At 37.6% G+C, this 18319-nt stretch overlaps 2 protein-coding genes across 3 annotated transcripts; both read left to right on the top strand.

The window, feature by feature from the left end:
* The first annotated feature begins 243 nt into the window (after positions 1 to 243).
* f2 (coagulation factor II, thrombin) lies at positions 244 to 5010 on the top strand. The gene is made up of 14 exons (XM_039690228.2): positions 244 to 401; positions 538 to 695; positions 904 to 928; positions 1248 to 1319; positions 1739 to 1844; positions 2043 to 2173; positions 2491 to 2802; positions 3034 to 3144; positions 3229 to 3355; positions 3465 to 3632; positions 3819 to 3992; positions 4286 to 4464; positions 4582 to 4652; positions 4747 to 5010. The coding sequence occupies exons 1-14, from the start codon at positions 281 to 283 to the stop codon at positions 4900 to 4902; spliced, it is 1911 nt and encodes a 636-aa protein (XP_039546162.1). The 5' UTR covers positions 244 to 280; the 3' UTR covers positions 4903 to 5010.
* A 1866-nt stretch (positions 5011 to 6876) lies between these two features.
* Positions 6877 to 17627, top strand: arhgap1 (Rho GTPase activating protein 1). 2 transcript variants are annotated; one of them, XM_039689684.2, is made up of 13 exons: positions 6877 to 7023; positions 10035 to 10179; positions 12087 to 12179; positions 12264 to 12351; positions 13694 to 13825; positions 13939 to 14025; positions 14145 to 14243; positions 14329 to 14439; positions 14589 to 14665; positions 15635 to 15712; positions 15803 to 15931; positions 16029 to 16150; positions 17119 to 17627. In XM_039689684.2, exons 2-13 carry the CDS (start codon positions 10044 to 10046, stop codon positions 17287 to 17289), a joined length of 1323 nt encoding a protein of 440 aa, XP_039545618.2. In that variant the 5' UTR covers positions 6877 to 7023; positions 10035 to 10043; the 3' UTR covers positions 17290 to 17627. The 2 variants fall into 2 exon arrangements, with proteins under 2 accessions (XP_039545618.2, XP_039545693.2); XM_039689759.2 differs by having other exon boundaries at positions 6878 to 7023; positions 16047 to 16150.
* Positions 17628 to 18319: the final 692 nt, after the last annotated feature.

Raw genomic sequence — 18319 nt, 5'->3', positions numbered from 1 at the left:
CACATTTTGTTATAAATATTGGAATTTGTAAAATATGTTCTCAGTTGAATTCGGATAGCTTAGGAGTTAGTTATCTTGTTTTCATTAAATATGTTCCTCAGAAATCAAAGAATGTTCCACGTTGATATAAGAGATCTGATACAGAAGAGACAGGCTCTTTTTGTGAAAAGAGTTCAGACACTTTGTTCTCTTTGAACTCTGGTAGTTCAATATTAACTTGGTGACTCCAGTAACTGCAGCTCTGGGCTTTTCTAACTGAGTGGGTGAGAGATTTGATGAGATGCTCCAAGACTTTTCAGGATTACAGACTCGGTCATCCCCAAGAATGGGAGCTAAACCAGCGCCTCTCCTTCTCTCCTTGCTTCTGGGACAAGTTCTCCAGCTCACGCTGTGTAATAACGGTAGGAATTTACTGAGATTTCTCTGCCTTTTGACTAATTAGGCAATAACAAACTAAGAACATATTTATTCCAAGATAACATATATTATAGTATTTGAGCCTGGATGTTTTGAGGAATTTTGGCTTTTGTGCTTCAGTGTTCATTGACAATAAGGAAGCCTCTCAGATCATTCGGGCAAAGAGGGCTAACGGCAGATTTGAGGAGTTAAAACCGGGAAATCTAGAGAGAGAGTGTGTGGAAGAGATTTGTGACCATGAGGAAGCTCGAGAAGTGTTTGAGAGAGTTGATAAAACGGTGAGAAATGCATTTTGTGTTGTAGACACTTAAGCCCCAATTGAAACATGGAAATATTTAAATCTGTTTTTTTTTTTTTTTTTTTTTACAAAAATTCAATATATAAGTATACAACGTATATCTTGATAAGATTACTGCCATTTGAAGTGTGGAATAAATCCTTTTATCTAGTATTTTATGTTTATTGATTTCTTCCATTTTCCCACAGGAAATTTTTTGGGCGAAATATTTGGGTAAGAATATACATCATTTTACAAAAAGTTTCAGTGTAAACAGTGACAACATTTTGTGTAAACAGTTTCTATTGAACCAGGGACAAAGTGCATTTTCACTGGCCTTTCCCTGCTCAATATACAAATTAAAACGAGTGTATTGGTATCAGGGTTGCCCAACGGCCAATTAAACTACCCCAAATACCAAAACTCAAACTAAGGCACTCCCATTACTAAAATGTGTGGCTGTGTAAACGTAGCCCAATTCCACAGAAAAAAAAAAGAAACCTGGGAACTCTGTTAGATGTTATATATTTCACTTTTTATCTTTTTTCCACAGGCTGTGAGGGAACAAAATTATCCAGAACACCAGAAAATATCAACAGTTTGAGAGCATGTGTGAAATCAGAAGGTAAGTTTATTCACTCAACACAAAGACATTTTTTGGTAAAAGCTTGTGACTGATCACCCTATTAATTAATGGATGTTTGATTGACCGTGTCATTGTTCTAGTTTTTACTAATTTTTTGTATTAGTATATATATTTATGCATATATATATATATATATATATATATATATGTGTGTGTGTGTGTGTGTGTGTGTGTGTGTGTGTGTTTGTATGTGCATATACACATATATTCATTTTCTATTTAATTTTAAAGTATGTCTAAATGGTTTTTATGAATTTTAATTTCAGGTTTAGTTATTTTAGTACATCAAGTTAAACATGTTTACTTTATTATTTTCAGTTAATGCTAATTTTAGTAAGAAAATGTTTGTATGTTTTTAGTTTTGGTGTTCGTTTTAACTATAATTTCCCTGTTGACAGGAGACTGTTTCATTCATTTTGGTGAAAACTACGCTGGTAGAGTATCTGTCACCAAGTCTGGAAGGTCATGCCAGTACTGGAAAAGCAACTTCCCCCACAGGATTCAGTATGTACTTCTGCACTCTTTGTTGACAGCAACTGTCGTCTCTCAGGATTGGCAAAACCATTTTATGTTGATTGTTTAAAAAACACAAATTATTTCGATAATGAAGAGGCTGTTTTTTTAATGTATTGAGCTTTACATGGCTCTAGTGATGTTGCAGCAGCTCTTTTGTCTTATGACCAACTTGTTTCCCATTTTTAGCGAATTTAATGTGACACAGCTGAAGCTACCGGAGAACTATTGCAGAAACCCAGATAAGAGCAGTGAAGGCCCTTGGTGTTTTACAAGAGACCCAACGGTCAGAAGGGAGTCCTGCAGCTTGCCAAAATGCGGTAGAGAAAATCACTAAAATCTTACGGCAAAATGTCCTATGGTGTAATAACTAACGCTTTGCACTATCAACCAGAATGTTGAGCCATCACTGCTGTGTCATTGAACCAGGTTGCTCAGGATAATATAACGTTATAATAATAAGTGTACTTGAAGTTGCTTTGGATCTGCTAAATGACCACTGATTTACTAAAACACATATTACCATATCTGATCGCACCTATTTGTGCCCTGTTTATTAAACATTTTATGCTTGAGCATGAATAAAAAAAAGTTATGCTAGTCCACCAGACTGATCATCTCACTCTCTCCTCCTTAGGCGAGACTCTTGTTCTCCCTCCGCCACCTCCTATTGTGAAATCTGAAGAGCGTTATGTGAAGAGTAAATGCCTGGCTGGAAATGGGGAGGCCTACACAGGGGATTTGTCTGTGTCTATGGGGGGACGCACCTGCATGCAATGGAGTGCACCAGAAGTGCAAGCCTTGATTAAAGGAAAAGAGTTTCTGCCTCAAGTTCAACTGGTAAAGAACCACTGCAGAAACCCAGATGGAGATATGGAGGGTCCCTGGTGCTACGTAAAGGAAGCAGGCGGAAACATTACCATTGATTACTGTGACTTAGAGATGTGTGGTGAGTGAGCAGAACTACCTTCTTCAAACACTTACAGGATAACAACTAGAATTTGTTCCCTTGAACTTTAGACCTTGATTGAAAGTAACATCTGGACCAGAGGCTTTTAATCATTTTAATGAAGCAAAAACTTTTTCAATGTTAAGGAAGTCTATAAGTGCATTATACATAAGTCATCACGCCTCTAAGCCCACCCTTGAACATCGCTCTCTCTTTCTCATTCACTGGCAGATGCCCCTCTGGACAAGTTTGTAGAGGAAGCAGGTGGTCGAGAGAGATCAACTCTTGATGGAAAGAGAAAGGCTTTCTTCAGCCCCCGCAGCTTTGGCAATGGAGAACAAGGTCTGATACTTCACCGTCTGTTTTGCGGTGGTTTGATATCTTGTATAATCAACTGATAATTAATATCAAACTGCCTTTTGTCAGAGTGTGGAGAGCGCCCCTTGTTTGAGAAGATCAACAAAGAAGATAAGAATGAGAAGGAGCTACTGATGTCATACACTGGAAGCAGAATAGTGGGAGGAGATGAGGCTGAAATGGCCAGTGCTCCATGGTGAATACATACCACATACGCTCTTTTAAACTTTCAGATATCTTGCCGTCATCACTTATGTTGACATCTAATGCTGCATGTTGTATACTGTGTTTGATGTCATTTGCAGGCAGGTAATGTTATATAAGCGTAGTCCTCAGGAGCTGCTGTGTGGAGCCAGTCTGATCAGCGATGAATGGATTCTCACTGCAGCCCACTGCATTCTCTACCCACCGTGGAACAAGAACTTCACCATCAATGATATCATCGTCCGCCTTGGAAAACACTCTCGTACCAAGTGAGCCCTCCTTTTTTCCCAGAATTGACTGCACCAGTACATAAATTGTAAATGTCTACTTGTTAATGTAAAAACGATTAGCAAAAAACAACGAAAAGTGGTGAAATATACAGCAAGTAATTTAGAAACCTCAGTCTACAGGAAATTAAGCCGTTTTAAACTCTTTCCTGTTTCTCGCCGAGTCAGGTATGAGAGGGGCATTGAAAAGATTGTGGCCATTGATGAAATCATTGTCCACCCTAAATATAACTGGAAGGAAAACCTGAACCGAGACATTGCTCTTCTGCACATGAAGAAGCCTGTAGTCTTTACAAATGAGATCCACCCTATCTGTCTGCCCACCAAGAGTATCGCAAAGAAGTAAGTATAAGCAATAGTTGTAATGTAATATATATACTACTCATTGGTTGTTGATGGGATGGAGGCAAAGTTACATGATTAGAGAAGTCTGAGGAATCATCCACAATAAGACCAATAATATGCATTTAGAAGATAAAGATGCTAACCTCTTGAAAGGGGTCCTTTTTATGCATTTGTTCACCTTTACTCACTAACAGCATATTTTCTTGGGGAACAACAATGTTAGAAAATGCATTTTAGTATATATTTAAAATGTATTCATAGCTGTAATTGACAGATTTTTCTCTCTGAAGTTTAATGTTTGCAGGATTCAAGGGCCGTGTAACTGGCTGGGGGAACCTCAGGGAATCATGGACATCAAACCCAAAAAATCTTCCTACAGTGCTGCAACAGATTCACTTGCCCATTGTGGAACAGAGCGTCTGTCGCAATTCCACCTCGGTCATCATCACTGACAACATGTTCTGTGCTGGTAATGCTCATCATATTCTTCGTGGTCTTCTTTAGACCCTAGACAGCTCAGGTTCTGAGAATTCGTGAGATGCTTTTGTGCTCAGGTGTCATGGCAAATTCATCTTTTGTTTTATAGGTTACCTGCCAGATGATACAAAAAGGGGTGATGCTTGTGAGGGAGACAGTGGAGGGCCTTTTGTGATGAAGGTATAGTAACATTATATATTCTTCTCTCCTCAAACAAGGACTCACACAACTAAACTTTACATCTTGTCCTTTTAAAACCAATTCCTGCCCACAGAGTCCTACAGATAAACGGTGGTATCAGATTGGCATTGTGTCGTGGGGTGAGGGCTGTGATCGTGATGGCAAATATGGATTCTACACACACTTATTCCGTATGCGTCGCTGGATGAAAAAGGTCATTGACAAAACAGGCTCTGCAGATGATGAGTGATCTTCCAACTTGGAACGAGACCTTTGCCACACAAGAAATTAACACCTTGGTCAAATGTGATTAAACCTTCAAATTGATGAATAAATCTGAATTCTTTGTATGTTGATACCAGTGCGTGAGCATGCAGTTTCTTTCTGTGTATTGACAATGAAAATGGGCTGGCCTCTTCTTTATGAAACAGATGCAATTCTGGTTTTGAGATCAGTTCAATTAAATATCAGGTTCTTGTCACTTAAATAAAGGAATGGTGACATGTGACTGATCACAATTGTGAGGGTGTAATTACAATGCATAAAAGATACTCTTTTTTTTTCTTAGTGAAGTTGTCAAAAGTAGACATTTCAGTTGCCACTGTATTTCATTGAGATGCTTTAATAGACGAAAAATGCTAGCAATTAAAAAAAAACATAGGCCTAAATGTTACTTCACTGCGCCTGGTCAAAAAAGTTCGCTGTTTGGATTTAAATAGGCAAATACTTAAGGGTCTATAACTGGATCATTATTGCTATGATTATTATGCATGTTATATGTTTGGCAACCAAAATTTGATGCACCTCTTCATGGAAATAACATTTCCATCAAGAAGTACATATATTTTTGATCATCAAGCTCTCTGTAAAGTCTACTTCAGCACATCCCAAAGACTTTCAATGAATTCAAGGTCTGGACTTCAAGCTCCCTCCCAACTTTTCTTTCACAATTTGAGCCTAATGAATCTTGGCTTTGTCATCCTGGAACATGGACATGATGTGTCTTTCTACATGTTTTTTTTAAGAAATGAAAAGCTAGACACTCCATCAATTAGAGTTGCCAAACATATAAACAGGTGACATGCTAGAAACATTAGAATCACTGCAACAATCAATCAATCAATCAATCTTCATTTATAAAGCACCTTAAAAACAACACTGTTGACCAAAGTGCTGAACACAATCTATAAACAATAACATCCAACAGAGCCACAACAAAGAAATAATAAAACAATAACAGTAAACAGTAATACAAAACTGAAAAGTCAACCCTCAAACAGTATTAAAAGCCAAAGAAAATAAATAAGTTTTAAAATGAGATTTAAAAACAGGAAGAGACTCAGCCAATCTGATTTCCAAAGGCAGCTCATTCCATAGTCGTGGAGCTGCCACAGCAAAAGCACGCGGTCAAATATATGTTTCATCTTGGGGATGACCAGCAGTGCCTGGACAGCAGTGCCAGTTGACAGGAGCGAACGAATGGGGGTGTAGGGCACAAGCAAATCAGACAGGTACTGAGGGGCCAGGCCATGCAGACATTTAAAAACAAATAAAAGAATTTTAAAATCAATAGGTGCACAGGGAGCCAGTGGAGAGATTGGAGAATGGGTGAGATATGTCTAAACTTTCGAGTTCCAGTTAAAAGGCGAGCAGCTGCATTTTGAACTAGCTGTAATCGTGCCGTATGTGATTTGCCAATATAAATAATGATGATGATAAAATTATTACTAAGATTAATTTAATAAAATTGTTTTTTATCTTCCAAGATAATTTGTGAGGCTGTGCATTTTCACTTGTGATCACTGAGTGTTCTCATTACTAAATTCCTGTATTTCACACCAAAATGACATGCAATAAATAAATAAAACGTAAAGCAGTTTCAGGATCAGCTTGTGTTTTATAATTATTAAATTTCTGGTTTGGGGGTAATAGGCTACTTTAACCAGCCTGATTCTTATTTATTATTTTAGTTATTGCCCCATTTTATCTAGCTTAGTATAATCGTTGCTCAAAATGATGGTGTTGCCCAGAGATTCAGTCAGTGGTGCCTGAATCAATAAAGGGCCGGGTGTTGACATGGAGGAAACTTCTGACATTTCAAATAGCTCATGGGCTGCTCAGAAGAACACACAAATGCATTATATCATGTAGATTTTAATCCAGCTCTTGATCATTTCCTTATAAGTGGATGTTGTTCAACCAATGCTTATAATAACAACATACATTATAGCAGGCGTGGCCATCCGTTCTTCTCCTGCTGCATCCGGGCCGTTTACAACTGAATTACAACCATCGCAAACCGGAAGTCCCGAATGAAATTCGCAAGATTGACAGAGTTGTGAAGACTTCAGTAGGGAGCGCTGAAAATTAGGTAAATTAATTTCTTCTTATTTGATTTAATAAAACCTGCAGGGTTTTGCTAATCGTTTCCTCTGACCCGCATAAGCCTTTAGCCGTACGGTAGGGCAACACTTGTAAGAATTTCCGTCCTGTTGTTAAGTCAAGATGAAACAGGTTTACAGCTAACGTTAGTTAGCTTAGCAGATTGTCGACTGATCACAACGAACGAACCAATATGTGCAGCATTTTTGCTTTGACGCCATCACTTGAGAGGAAATCTGTTGCGTATTATTTAAGTCACACGCTGACTGAGTAAACACGGTTACGTGTCCAGATGTTGCGTTTCCTTAGAAACGCTGGGGAGTCCGACCTTATCTGTTCAGAGCAGGAGTCTAGTGTTGACTAACGTTACACCAGACCAGACGATGAAAAAGAGAGTAAACGTTTGACACCGAACCCAAGCACTTTAAAAGTTCGAAGAACTGCTGGCATGAGCGGTTGTTGTCTGGCAGAAGACACTCAGTCAGGATTACTGACCTGTTACAAAGAAACTACCATGTGTAGGGCATGGGCAGAAATCAAGCTATGAGCTCCGATTCCAATGTCGATAGATTCCCATAGTATTGTTCATATGATAATTAGATAATAGTGAAATCTCGGCTGTACCTTGTTTGTTTACAGTTAACGATAAATGCAGGTCAACAAAACGTTCTCATTCAGTGTTTTTTTTATTTTTTTTTTATTTGACGCCTTTAGTGAATCTTTATTTGGGATGTTTTCCGTGTCCTACACTGTATGTAACATGTTCTATTACATCTAAAACTATTTTAAACAGCCATTCGTTCGTTATTATTATTATGCAGCTTTTATGGCCTCATTTTAATTAAGAGACTTGCATTTGTTTTACTGCAGGGCCATGTAGAATGCATCCTTCACTACATTCACAGCTTTAACCTAACATCTACCCATTTGCTTATATGATGACTTGAGGCATGCAGAATTAATTTGTTGTGTTTTCTGCTGTGGATTCATGTGTGGATGGCCACACTGCAGAGAGATGAGCAGAATCTAACCACACACTCTGCGCTGCTCTCTTGTGCTTCGCTCTGCAGATTATTCTGTGGTATTATGTGCTGAGCACATCTGATCCATACTAAATGGCTCCGCTAGACTAGACACAAAAAAGAAAATTATTGCATTTGTGATTGCTGCAGCAGAATGGATTTGGAAACATGATGTGTGTCGCCTGACACTCTGTAGTTCTGACCTGCCACAGTTAAACTACCATGTATGGGAAGAAGAAAGCAAGCTATGAGCACAGATCACATTGTTTTTTCCCCCTGCAGTATTATTGATGAGATTATAAACAATAGTGAAATCTTGGTTGTACCTTGTTTGTTTTTTAAGGTCATTGGTACACGAGAAAAGCACTAAATATTGATTTTTAGTGCTATAGAAAGTGTATAGTTTATTTTGGCGGTGCTGGGGTTTCTTTTGGTATTTTGTTTTGAAGCTCTCTTTAGGATCTTTGCTTCTGTCTGAAGTGCTGGTTGACTTCACTGACTGCAGTATTCAAGCCTCTGGAGCACAACTGTGAATGAGGAGCATTGTTTTTGCTGATGGTCTTGGGTAATGAATTAGAGAACCATTGTAGAGGGGAACAGGACTGATTTTGGAAGGGTGCTGTCTGGTCAAAACCAAAGGATAAATGATCAAAGACTGACATCAGAGATAGTTCAGCAACAACTAGTAGCTGCTTAAGAATGATGAGAGCTTCTCTATATGATTTCTATGACTATAGCAAGATTGCTGTTAGTATTTACAACTGAGTCATACACATAAATGAAATAAGCCTTGTTGATTGGAGCGACAGATTGACCCGGGTCATGTCACCTGAAGAATGTTACGATATCCCATTATTTAGAGATATGGATGTGGGTGTTGCAGTATAATGAAGACTGTCACAGATGTTAGTAAACATAAAGTTGGCTCTGCTATGGTTAAGGCTATAAATAGGAGCATAGGGTGAAACTGAGATTTCTTGTCAGTATACGGTTGGTCGGCCACATTGCCGCGCGGCACTAAAGCGAGGGGCTGTCACAGCAGATCAATGTCTGAGCCCTACTGACGCTTGCATTAGTAGCCTTACAGCTACACACATACAGATATCAAAAAATATAGCACATTCACAATGCCACAATATTTTCATACTAAAATAATATCATTATAATGTAATAAATAGCTAATAGTTTAGTTTCGCCAAGCTTGACCCTGCCGATCACAAATTAAAACACTTGATGGTGTGGATTATTTACGTTGCATATAGGGGAGTAGTAAAATGAAAATGAATAAAAACCTATTCTGAATAATATAAATATTATTTATTTGTGCTGGTTTCCCTTTCATAAAGCTGTTGTATGAGGCTAAATTGACTATGTTTGAAAATAATAATAATAAAAAATCTGTAATTTTGTGCTTGGAAACTTCAATTATCGTAAATGTCTTTGTTACAAAGTAATTATACATTTATGTCCTGAGCAATATTAATCAAGAGCATGTATTTACTAAAGTGTTAGGAGGATTAGGGTTTGGTTTAGGGTTAGTTGCATATACTGTTAACTGCTACATGTTAGTACATAACAATGACACTGTAAAATAAAGTGTTACTAAATGTATGAATCAGTATCTAAATCAGAAAACTAAATATTATCCGGTTTCTAATGTGTTATGTCATTACCGTGCCTTATTATAAAAAGGTGCTTCCGTTAAACAATCCTCACGGCCCACGGGGCAGATTCATAGATCGCAAGACTCTGTTATGAAACAAACTCAAAAGACCTGTTCATCATTTGTCATTGTGGTCACCCATATGAGTCAGCCAGTTACTGTTCAAGCAAGTGTGTGCGTGTGAAATGCTGCGTTTTGACTTATGCTGGACGGACAGGAACCTAATGTGAAGGGAACTGAGCGTTTGCAGATCTGTGTGGTATTGTTTTGTGTTGTTCTTTGTCTAACTGTTGTGTGTGAATTGTGTTGTCTTAGAGGACCATCATGTCCTCTGACCTGCTGGTGGACCTTCAAGATGATCTGGGAGGAGACGACTCTCCTAGTGCTGCCCTGGACCAGCTCAAACTGGTACAGGACAAACAGTGGCCACCAGATGACCCTTTTAGCCTGAGCAAATCTGGTGAGTGTGTGTGTGTGTGTCATATACAGGATAATAATAATGTTTAAATATAGTTTCTTTTTGCAGAATCACACTGTTTTGTAAAATAAAGCTGTGTGAGCAAAAGGAAGTAATTGCAAAGAACTGCCATTTTTAACATGAATTCCAATCATATGATTGCTATATTTAGAAGCAAATGAAGCTGATGTCTTCCAGATGACATAATTGTCACTGCCTATTTAAGAGCCAGCAGAGAGCTCAAGTAGTCATACAGCACACAAACGCTTACGACACTTGCAACAAATTGCTATAGATATGCTGTTGATATGACAAATGGACATTTCATTATAGTCTCGACTTTAAAATTGGTTGTCCCAACCACAAAATAGACTCCTTCACTGCCGTACGTCCTACAATCACCACAGTATATGATTTTCTTTGCAGTATCATATACCAGCCTTTCTCTACATTATTCCCACTTTTGGTTGAACTGTCTTTTCTTTTTTTGTTCCCTCTTCCTTTTCATCAGGTATTCTTTTGTGTGTTGTCAACTCTCTGGATTTTGTTGAGCCTTTTTTATGTATGCGCCATCACATAGCTCAACAGGTTCACTTCTCCACAGGGACTTCTTGGTTACATTGTCTTGTGACGTCAGTCGGCGTTCGAGCAAAAGGCAATAGGCTTCACAGATACAGCTTCTGACCTTTTAGTGCATTTCTGCAAGCCACTAAGATCAAGCTGTTGAAGCTCCGCCCTCTATGCTGGGAACAGTAGCTCCTTTAGATTTAAAGGGACACACAAAACAATGCGTTCTTTAACATGCTATCAAAAATTATTTGTGGGGTATTTTGAGCTAAAACCACATACAATCTCTGGGGACATCTTGTGAAAAGGGCCATTATACCACCCCTTTAATTATTTCAGATGCCTTTTGTTCTACATTTAAAATATTTATATTGGCGGGTGTTAATGTCAAGGCCTGTTTCCATGTATCATCCCTTTTAATCCAAGAGACATTTACATTCAAGTGATATAGAGGGAATACATTGACGTCATTTTCCCGTCGGAACAACCCCCCTCAGCTTGACTGAGTGGCATCTGCTGCGTGACTGGATTTAATAGGAGAAACTGCGAAAATGCGACTGAAACGAACAATGTTATCAATTTAAACTGAATGTTGGACTCAATATAGTGTTCCTTACAACTCACTAAAGATCCAGTGATCCATGAATATTGACACGCAGCCAGGAATCGTGTTGCCTGACATTTATGTTTGCCTGATTTCAAAACAGGGAAATAAAAGCAATATAATGTTAAGTAAATTTGCCTGTGAACGCTTTATATAAATACAATATAGGTAGGTCTAAATCCGGGTGATCACTTATATCAGTGTTATATAGAGCCTATATAAATCATCATATTGTCCAGCCCTAAAACTTTATAGTTTTTCTTTGGTCAGTGTTTATTAAAAACATCCAATAATGCAGAATATGCAATGATAAATATTTAATTGATGAGTTGTTAATTTATATATAACAATAGAAAAAATATGGGTATTGTTTTACACCTAAATTAATCATCTTGACACAAAATGATAACTGCAAATCCACCTTTCGCTGACTGGAGTCCAGTTGTTTCTGTGAATTGCAGCGATCCATTTGCTCCTCTTTCAATAGCAGTCTGTAAAATTATACCTCCGATTTTTTTGTCAAATCTAGTTGTACAGTCAATCGCAAAGCTCTTTCCCACTTTATATGTGTTGTGTTTGTTTTTCGCGGCATTCACACACTGAAAACAAATACAGCCGCTCAGTCTTTTTGCCTCTCACTGTGAGTAACTGTAGGCACTCCGGATCTTGTCTTGTCTCTTACATTTTAATTTTTTAAAATTTTTTTGAAATATGCCATTCATTATATTCTTTCCTGCAGCTTCAGACATTAAAAGTCTTGATGACAAGTCACATCTGTCCTGGGACGACCCCTTCTATGACATCGCCAGACATCAGATTGTGGAGGTGGCAGGTGAGACGTTATTAAATGCACAAGCATCACCCGCTAGCGTTTTTTCTAGTTGTAAAGTCCTTGATCTTTCTCTCTCTTTTATAGGTGATGATAACTTTGGTCGGAAAGTCATCGTTTTTAACGCTTGTCGCATGCCCCCCCAACATCAGCTGGATCATCATAAACTTCTCATGTAGGCGTCACTGCTCTTACTGGATCTATGTGCATCATCAAGCTGGGCTTAATATGTGACATGGTTATTATTTGTCCATGCAATAAAACGTAGATAAGCACAAGACACTATAAAGATTAAGGTCAAGTGCAGAGAACAAAAAAGTTCAGGGTAAACATTGATTATGATTCAAGGAGAGAAGAAAAAAAAGAAGATATAAGCTGCACGTTTGAGTTTGAGCACGTCAACTGATGTTTTCTTTTTTCTTGTGTAGTTTATTTGGATAATCCTAATATATTTAGATTTTAATTGATATGGTAATTAAATATTATATTCTTAGTAATATTATACTCTTACATCCTGAACTTTTTGTGTTAAAAACATATGTAGATTTTTAAATAATATTTTTATAATAAATAATGTTAAGTTTTTATTATCCTGTGCTGTGACAAAGTAATTTGGTGTGACATTTCAAATAATATTCAGATACAATTAAAATTGTTCGCTGTCACCTACGATAGAAACATGGCGACACAATATGTCGACCTTCATAGAAGGGGGTGCCCGTGGTTATGTAGATATAAATCTCTCGTTCCAAGGTCATAAAAACATTACAGTTTTGGATGTCATATTGCATTTCTTCTGTTAATAGATATTCATAATATTTGCACATTAGTATGAAACTAATTTCAGTAGACTAAAATTAGTAGTTTTTATGAATAAAAAAAGAAGTATAAAACACACTGACCTGGTTTCATAGACCGGGCTTAGATTAGACCTTAGTTCGATTATGACATTTAAGTAGGCTTTTTTTTTTTTTAAATATACCAAATTTTTTTTTTTTTACTGTTGTGCATCTTTTAGAAAAAATAGTTTCACTGACATATTTTAAGATCTGTTTCTTTCAGTTAAAACAGCTCAAACATGCATTTTACTCTGGGACTAGGCCGTGAAACCAGGAGACTATGTCACATCATGTAGCAGTTCAGGGATTAGTCTAGAAAAAAAGACGATTAAAGTTAGTTTAAAATGGCAAATGTGTATGAAATCTGAATTGTTTTCATTTCGTATTCTCAAGGTATTTCTTCCTTCATTGTTAGCATTTACTGAGTGGTTGACATTTATGCAGAGTAATAAATCAATCATTTGTTCAATGGGTCAAAGCACCATAACGCTCTAAGTCGAGACGGGCGTCTCACATCTGTTTAGTTCCTTGTTATGAACTTGAGGAGGATAATGGCATGTTTATGAAGAGTATCTATCAAAAGTGTATAAATGAAACCTGACGTTTCAGTAGTTGACATTTTCTCGTAATTTGAAGTTTATGTTTGGTGTGAATTGATTGATTGATATTTGTGTGCAGGTATTTGAAGCAGACTCTTGACAAGTATGTGGAGAGTGATTATACCCTCATTTACTTCCATCATGGTCTGACCAGGGAGAACAAACCCTCTCTCAGCTGGCTTCGAGATGCCTATCGGGAGTTTGACAGGAAGTGAGTGATGCTTCTGTTAGTGAGAGGTTCCTGAGTGCTTTAGCAGCAGTACACAAGGGCAATTGGTTCTAATTGGTTCTAATAGGTCTTCACTATTGCTGTGTCTGTTGCAGGTATAAGAAAAACATCAAGGCGCTGTACATCGTCCATCCCACCATGTTTATCAGAACCATCCTTATTCTCTTCAAACCTATCATCAGGTCAGTGCCACACTATGCTTAATATGCTGAACTTCTGTCTTCCATAAGGTTGTTTTATTCTGTATTTGATTTACTGTAATCTGAGTCTCACAGCCTGTCTTCTACACTTCATGTTACAGCTTTAAGTTTGGCCAGAAGATAAATTACGTCAATTATTTGAGTGAGCTGGAGGAGGTTGTAAAGTGTGATCAGCTGGTGATTCCCAACAGAGTCAGAGAGTAAGAAATTTAATATGCAGTTATACATAAACTTAGATAATTTTTTAGCCCAGAAGAAATCCATTCAAGAGTTTCATTTGTGCAGGTATGATGATAAGATCCGTCTGTCTCTGAAGCCGTCTGTCGTCCCTGGACCGATCTCTCCCCCCCGTAGTCCTCCTCTTCCTTTCCAGCAGTTTGGGGTCCCACTGTCAACGTGAGTTTTCCTTACACTTTTCCTCTCACATCTCACACAGCTACTGTTACTGACCAAAAACATGAACCACCTTCATTCTTGAGTTAGGACTGAATGGACTCTTAACCCTGTCATTGCCATTTAGCGTTTTTGTTGTTGTTTGAAATCAGATTGAGACACATGGCAGCAGATTCGGAGGGAATTCCACTAGTCATGCGTGATACTATTGGATACCTCCAGGAGAATGGTTGGTCTTCTACTACTTTACATATATATGCGATCTGGGAAAACCCGTCGGAAGTCGCGCTTGTACATTTTCAGTAAAGTCTAAAAATAGATTGAACGTCAGTTTATTGTCAAATTTGGGTTTTCAATAAATTATTATTTTATAACATCTTGTTTATCGTCTCTAAGAATATATCTTAGGGAAAATTCACTAGATTAATGCAGAAAAATAGTGATTTATAATGGGCGGCTGAAAAGACGTGTCTTTTTCTTCAAGAACACACTCCAAAAACGGCCATTTAGTTCTCCTTCTCTTAACCCTACAAAGACAGTTTCGCCTATCAAAATAAACCACATAACAGAATAAAGGTCCCGCCAGTCCTGTGTAAACTAAAACGGCACGCAATATTTTATTTATTTATTTTTATCTAGCGTTATCGTGTGGTGTGATGCGGAGCACACGAGACCATCAGAGTCTGAATCTGCTTGTTTAAAAGACCTTGCTCGCCTCTCAATCGTCCAATTTCAAAACGGTTTTCACAGGATGAATTTTGATTTTGTAAGCTTTCGAATGATACCTAATCTATGATGATTACTAAAATATGTGATTTTAAAAAAGGGAGCGCCAGTCGTCCCGCTAGCAGGACGTGACCGTTAATTAAACCTGTTTTTCTCAAAATTACATTTCTGAAAATCATAGCGATCAGCTGACTTCAGATAACCATAACTTTTGTTACAGACAAACTATAAAAGGAATAAAAACAGATTTGTAAAGGGCTTGAAATATAATCGCAAACCTGTAATATGTCAAATTTCACCATGTGGTGGGTTTTCCCAGATCGCATCACATATATTGCCTTCATGGGTTGAAATTGTTTGGTGACCATACAATCATAGGAAGGGTATGCCAAATTGATTATATATGATTGGAAATGTATTTATTTATTTGCTTGTTTGAGAATGTGAATTGCTTTTCCTTCTTCATTTGTAGGTCTCCAGATAGAGGGAATATTCCGGCGTTCAGCAAATGTTTCTTTGGTTAAGGATATTAAGCAGAAATATAACTCTGGTAAAGTCATGTGATGATCTGTACACATTTCCTGTTCATAAGATCGATCGTCATCAGTCCTCAGAATGTTGCTTGTGTGTGCGTCTATAGGAGAGGAAGTGAATTTCACTCAGCTGGACAATGTCCACTTGGCAGCTGTGATTCTAAAGATGTTCCTCAGAGAGCTGCCAGAGCCACTGCTCACCTACCAGCTCTACAATGACATTGTCAACTTCCACAGTGAGAACACAAACCACCTCCAAATTCCAGCAGCTTTCAGAAAACACACCCACACACATGTATGACATTTTTGTTTTTGCATACAAACTTTTTACAGTTCCTTGTGTTTTATCAGATGTTGATACGGAGTCTCAGGCAGAAAGAATTCGGAACATGCTGATGTCACTTCCTGAGGAGAACTATGCATCACTGCGCTTTCTCATACAGTTCCTTGCTCAGGTAATGGTAATATTCATAATCGGCAATGTTCGACAATAAGGATTTTTTTTATTTTTATTTTACTTTTAGAATTTTAAATATAACTTATTATTAATGTTTTACATTTATTTCAAAAAAATATTTAAAGTGACCCTATTATGCTTTTTCAGACATAACCTTTCATGTAGTGTGCAAGAGGTCTGCAAAGCTACAAAGATCAAAGTGCACGATACATGAAGTTATTGTCTCCCAAAAGAAATAACTTCATTTGCATAATGCCAGCCTATGGTCTTTATTGGCTGACCATAAATCTGACCAATCAGAGCAGAGTAAACTCTTGGAAAAGAGGGGTTTTTAGAGAGTCTTCAGTCACTGAGAAATGAGGTGATGTTCAGTGTATATTATGAGAAAATTACTTCCTTTTAAAAAACTTTTTAAAAACGACTACCTTGGTTACATGTAAACTTATAGTAGGACCTTTAAAGAGTTAAACAGTTGAGTGTTACCATTTTCAGATGTATTCAGCCAATTTTCTGATATTTAGAAGAATATCAGTAAACAGACAGTTTCTGGTCTCATTGACTTTCATAGTATATTTTTGTTCCTACTATGGAAGTCCAGAACTGTCTGTTTACTGATATTCTTCTAAATATCAGAAAATCGGCTGAATGGATTCGAAAACGGTAAAAGTCAACTGTTTACCTCTGGGGGAGTTGTAAAATGAGACTATTTCCAAAAAAAGTAGAGTATCCCTTTAAAAAGGGATAATTGGGGCACTTTAAAAATCGGATTTTTAAAAATTTCATTAAACTTTTCCCAACACAATTTTTGTTATTATACGTTTCCCTTACAAAAATAGCTGATAATTGTACAGGTAACCTCAATGTAGAAATAAATATCCCTGTCAATAGATCTTGCTCAGTATTTCTTTAATACTTTCTTCTTTAAGCGTGTTGTTGTTTCTGATTTTTATTGTTATTGATGTGCAGGTTTCCGCTGAGAGTGAAGTCAATAAGATGACCAATGCCAACCTGGCTGTGGTGTTCGGGCCCAACTTGCTGTGGGGGCAGGATGCTTCCATGACACTCAGCGCAATCGGACCAATCAACAACTTCACCCGCATCCTGCTTGACCTTCATCAGGAGGTCTTTGCTCAGTGAGGAGGAGGAGATCTTTTCACGTTGACTCCACCCTGGTTATTGTTCCTTCCCTGTTCCATAGCGTTGCCCCTCTGCTGTGTCCCGTCCTTCAGTATTGTCAAATGCATGAGTGTTTCAACTGGGTGAAGCTACATGAAAAGGATACTAGAAGGCGCAGGGCTGTCAAGCTACCACAAAAGTTTAGGCTGTGATTTTTTTAAAATTCTGACAATCATGACAATCTCTCCTCCAGAAGTCATGTAGCTGCTGTCAGACATAATGGTACTGCACAGGGGCAAGAGTTTTATTAGGTCTGTTAGCAGAGGCCTACATCAATAAAACAACAAGGAGTATAGGTAGCCATGTTTTTTTTTTTTTTGGGGGGTGGGGGGGGGGTGGGGGGGGGGTTTGCTCATCAGCTGTACTTTGGATATTGTTTGTTCGACTTGACCGATGCGAGTTAATTTCAGTTAATTTTTCAGAGAAAAAAAACAAAAACATTCGACCAAATGCACACGTCCTCTATTTTGTAAGCCATAGCTGGCACATGCTATGGACAAGTGTAAAGCACTACTACACAAAACTTGAAACACTTATTTTAAACATTCTTCTTTCTTATTACATGAAGTATATATGGTATTATGTATGGTCTTAAAGATCTTTCATTCACATTTCTATTATTATTTCTATTATCCATTTCATCTTTTTATTTAGTGTCTCAGTGGTTACGGGAACAGGGCAGATACTTTTAATGGCCAGCTCAAATTTCCTGATGCTGAAACAGCTGATTTTTTTGATATCTGCCACCAGTCACCCTTCTCTCTGTATGTGTGGAGTTTTGTGTATTTTGTGTGTGGTCTTTTCAGTAATGCTGTTGTATTATATTATACCCCAGAAATATTTATTTTGGCCAAAGATTATGTGGTTAAAATGGTTATGGTAAATTTTATTTGTAATTAGAAGACATACTGCCTGTCAGGGACAGTGCCATTACACATGAGCACATTTGAAACAGAAACCCGAACAAGATAAGGAATAGCAAACACAAATT

This window comes from Pimephales promelas, chromosome 1 (assembly GCF_988280905.1).
Source record: "Pimephales promelas chromosome 1, fPimPro1.hap1.1, whole genome shotgun sequence".
In the NCBI taxonomy this organism is placed as follows: Eukaryota; Metazoa; Chordata; class Actinopteri; order Cypriniformes; family Leuciscidae; genus Pimephales; species Pimephales promelas.
The sequence above is the reverse complement of the archived record's forward strand: the minus strand, read 5'-3'. Positions and strand labels throughout refer to the sequence as shown.

Bases quoted from the DNA above. Each gene is read 5' to 3' on its own strand.
- f2 (XM_039690228.2), top strand. From the start codon at position 281: ATGCTCCAAGACTTTTCAGGATTACAGACTCGGTCATCCCCAAGAATG. The intron at 696-903 runs GTGAGAAATGCA...ATTTTCCCACAG, and splicing joins TTGAGAGAGTTGATAAAACG to GAAATTTTTTGGGCGAAATA. The intron at 2,803-3,033 runs GTGAGTGAGCAG...ATTCACTGGCAG, and splicing joins CTGTGACTTAGAGATGTGTG to ATGCCCCTCTGGACAAGTTT.
- arhgap1 (XM_039689684.2), top strand. From the start codon at position 10,044: ATGTCCTCTGACCTGCTGGTGGACCTTCAAGATGATCTGGGAGGAGAC. The intron at 14,026-14,144 runs GTCAGTGCCACA...TTCATGTTACAG, and splicing joins CTCTTCAAACCTATCATCAG to CTTTAAGTTTGGCCAGAAGA. The intron at 16,151-17,118 runs GTAATGGTAATA...ATTGATGTGCAG, and splicing joins TCATACAGTTCCTTGCTCAG to GTTTCCGCTGAGAGTGAAGT.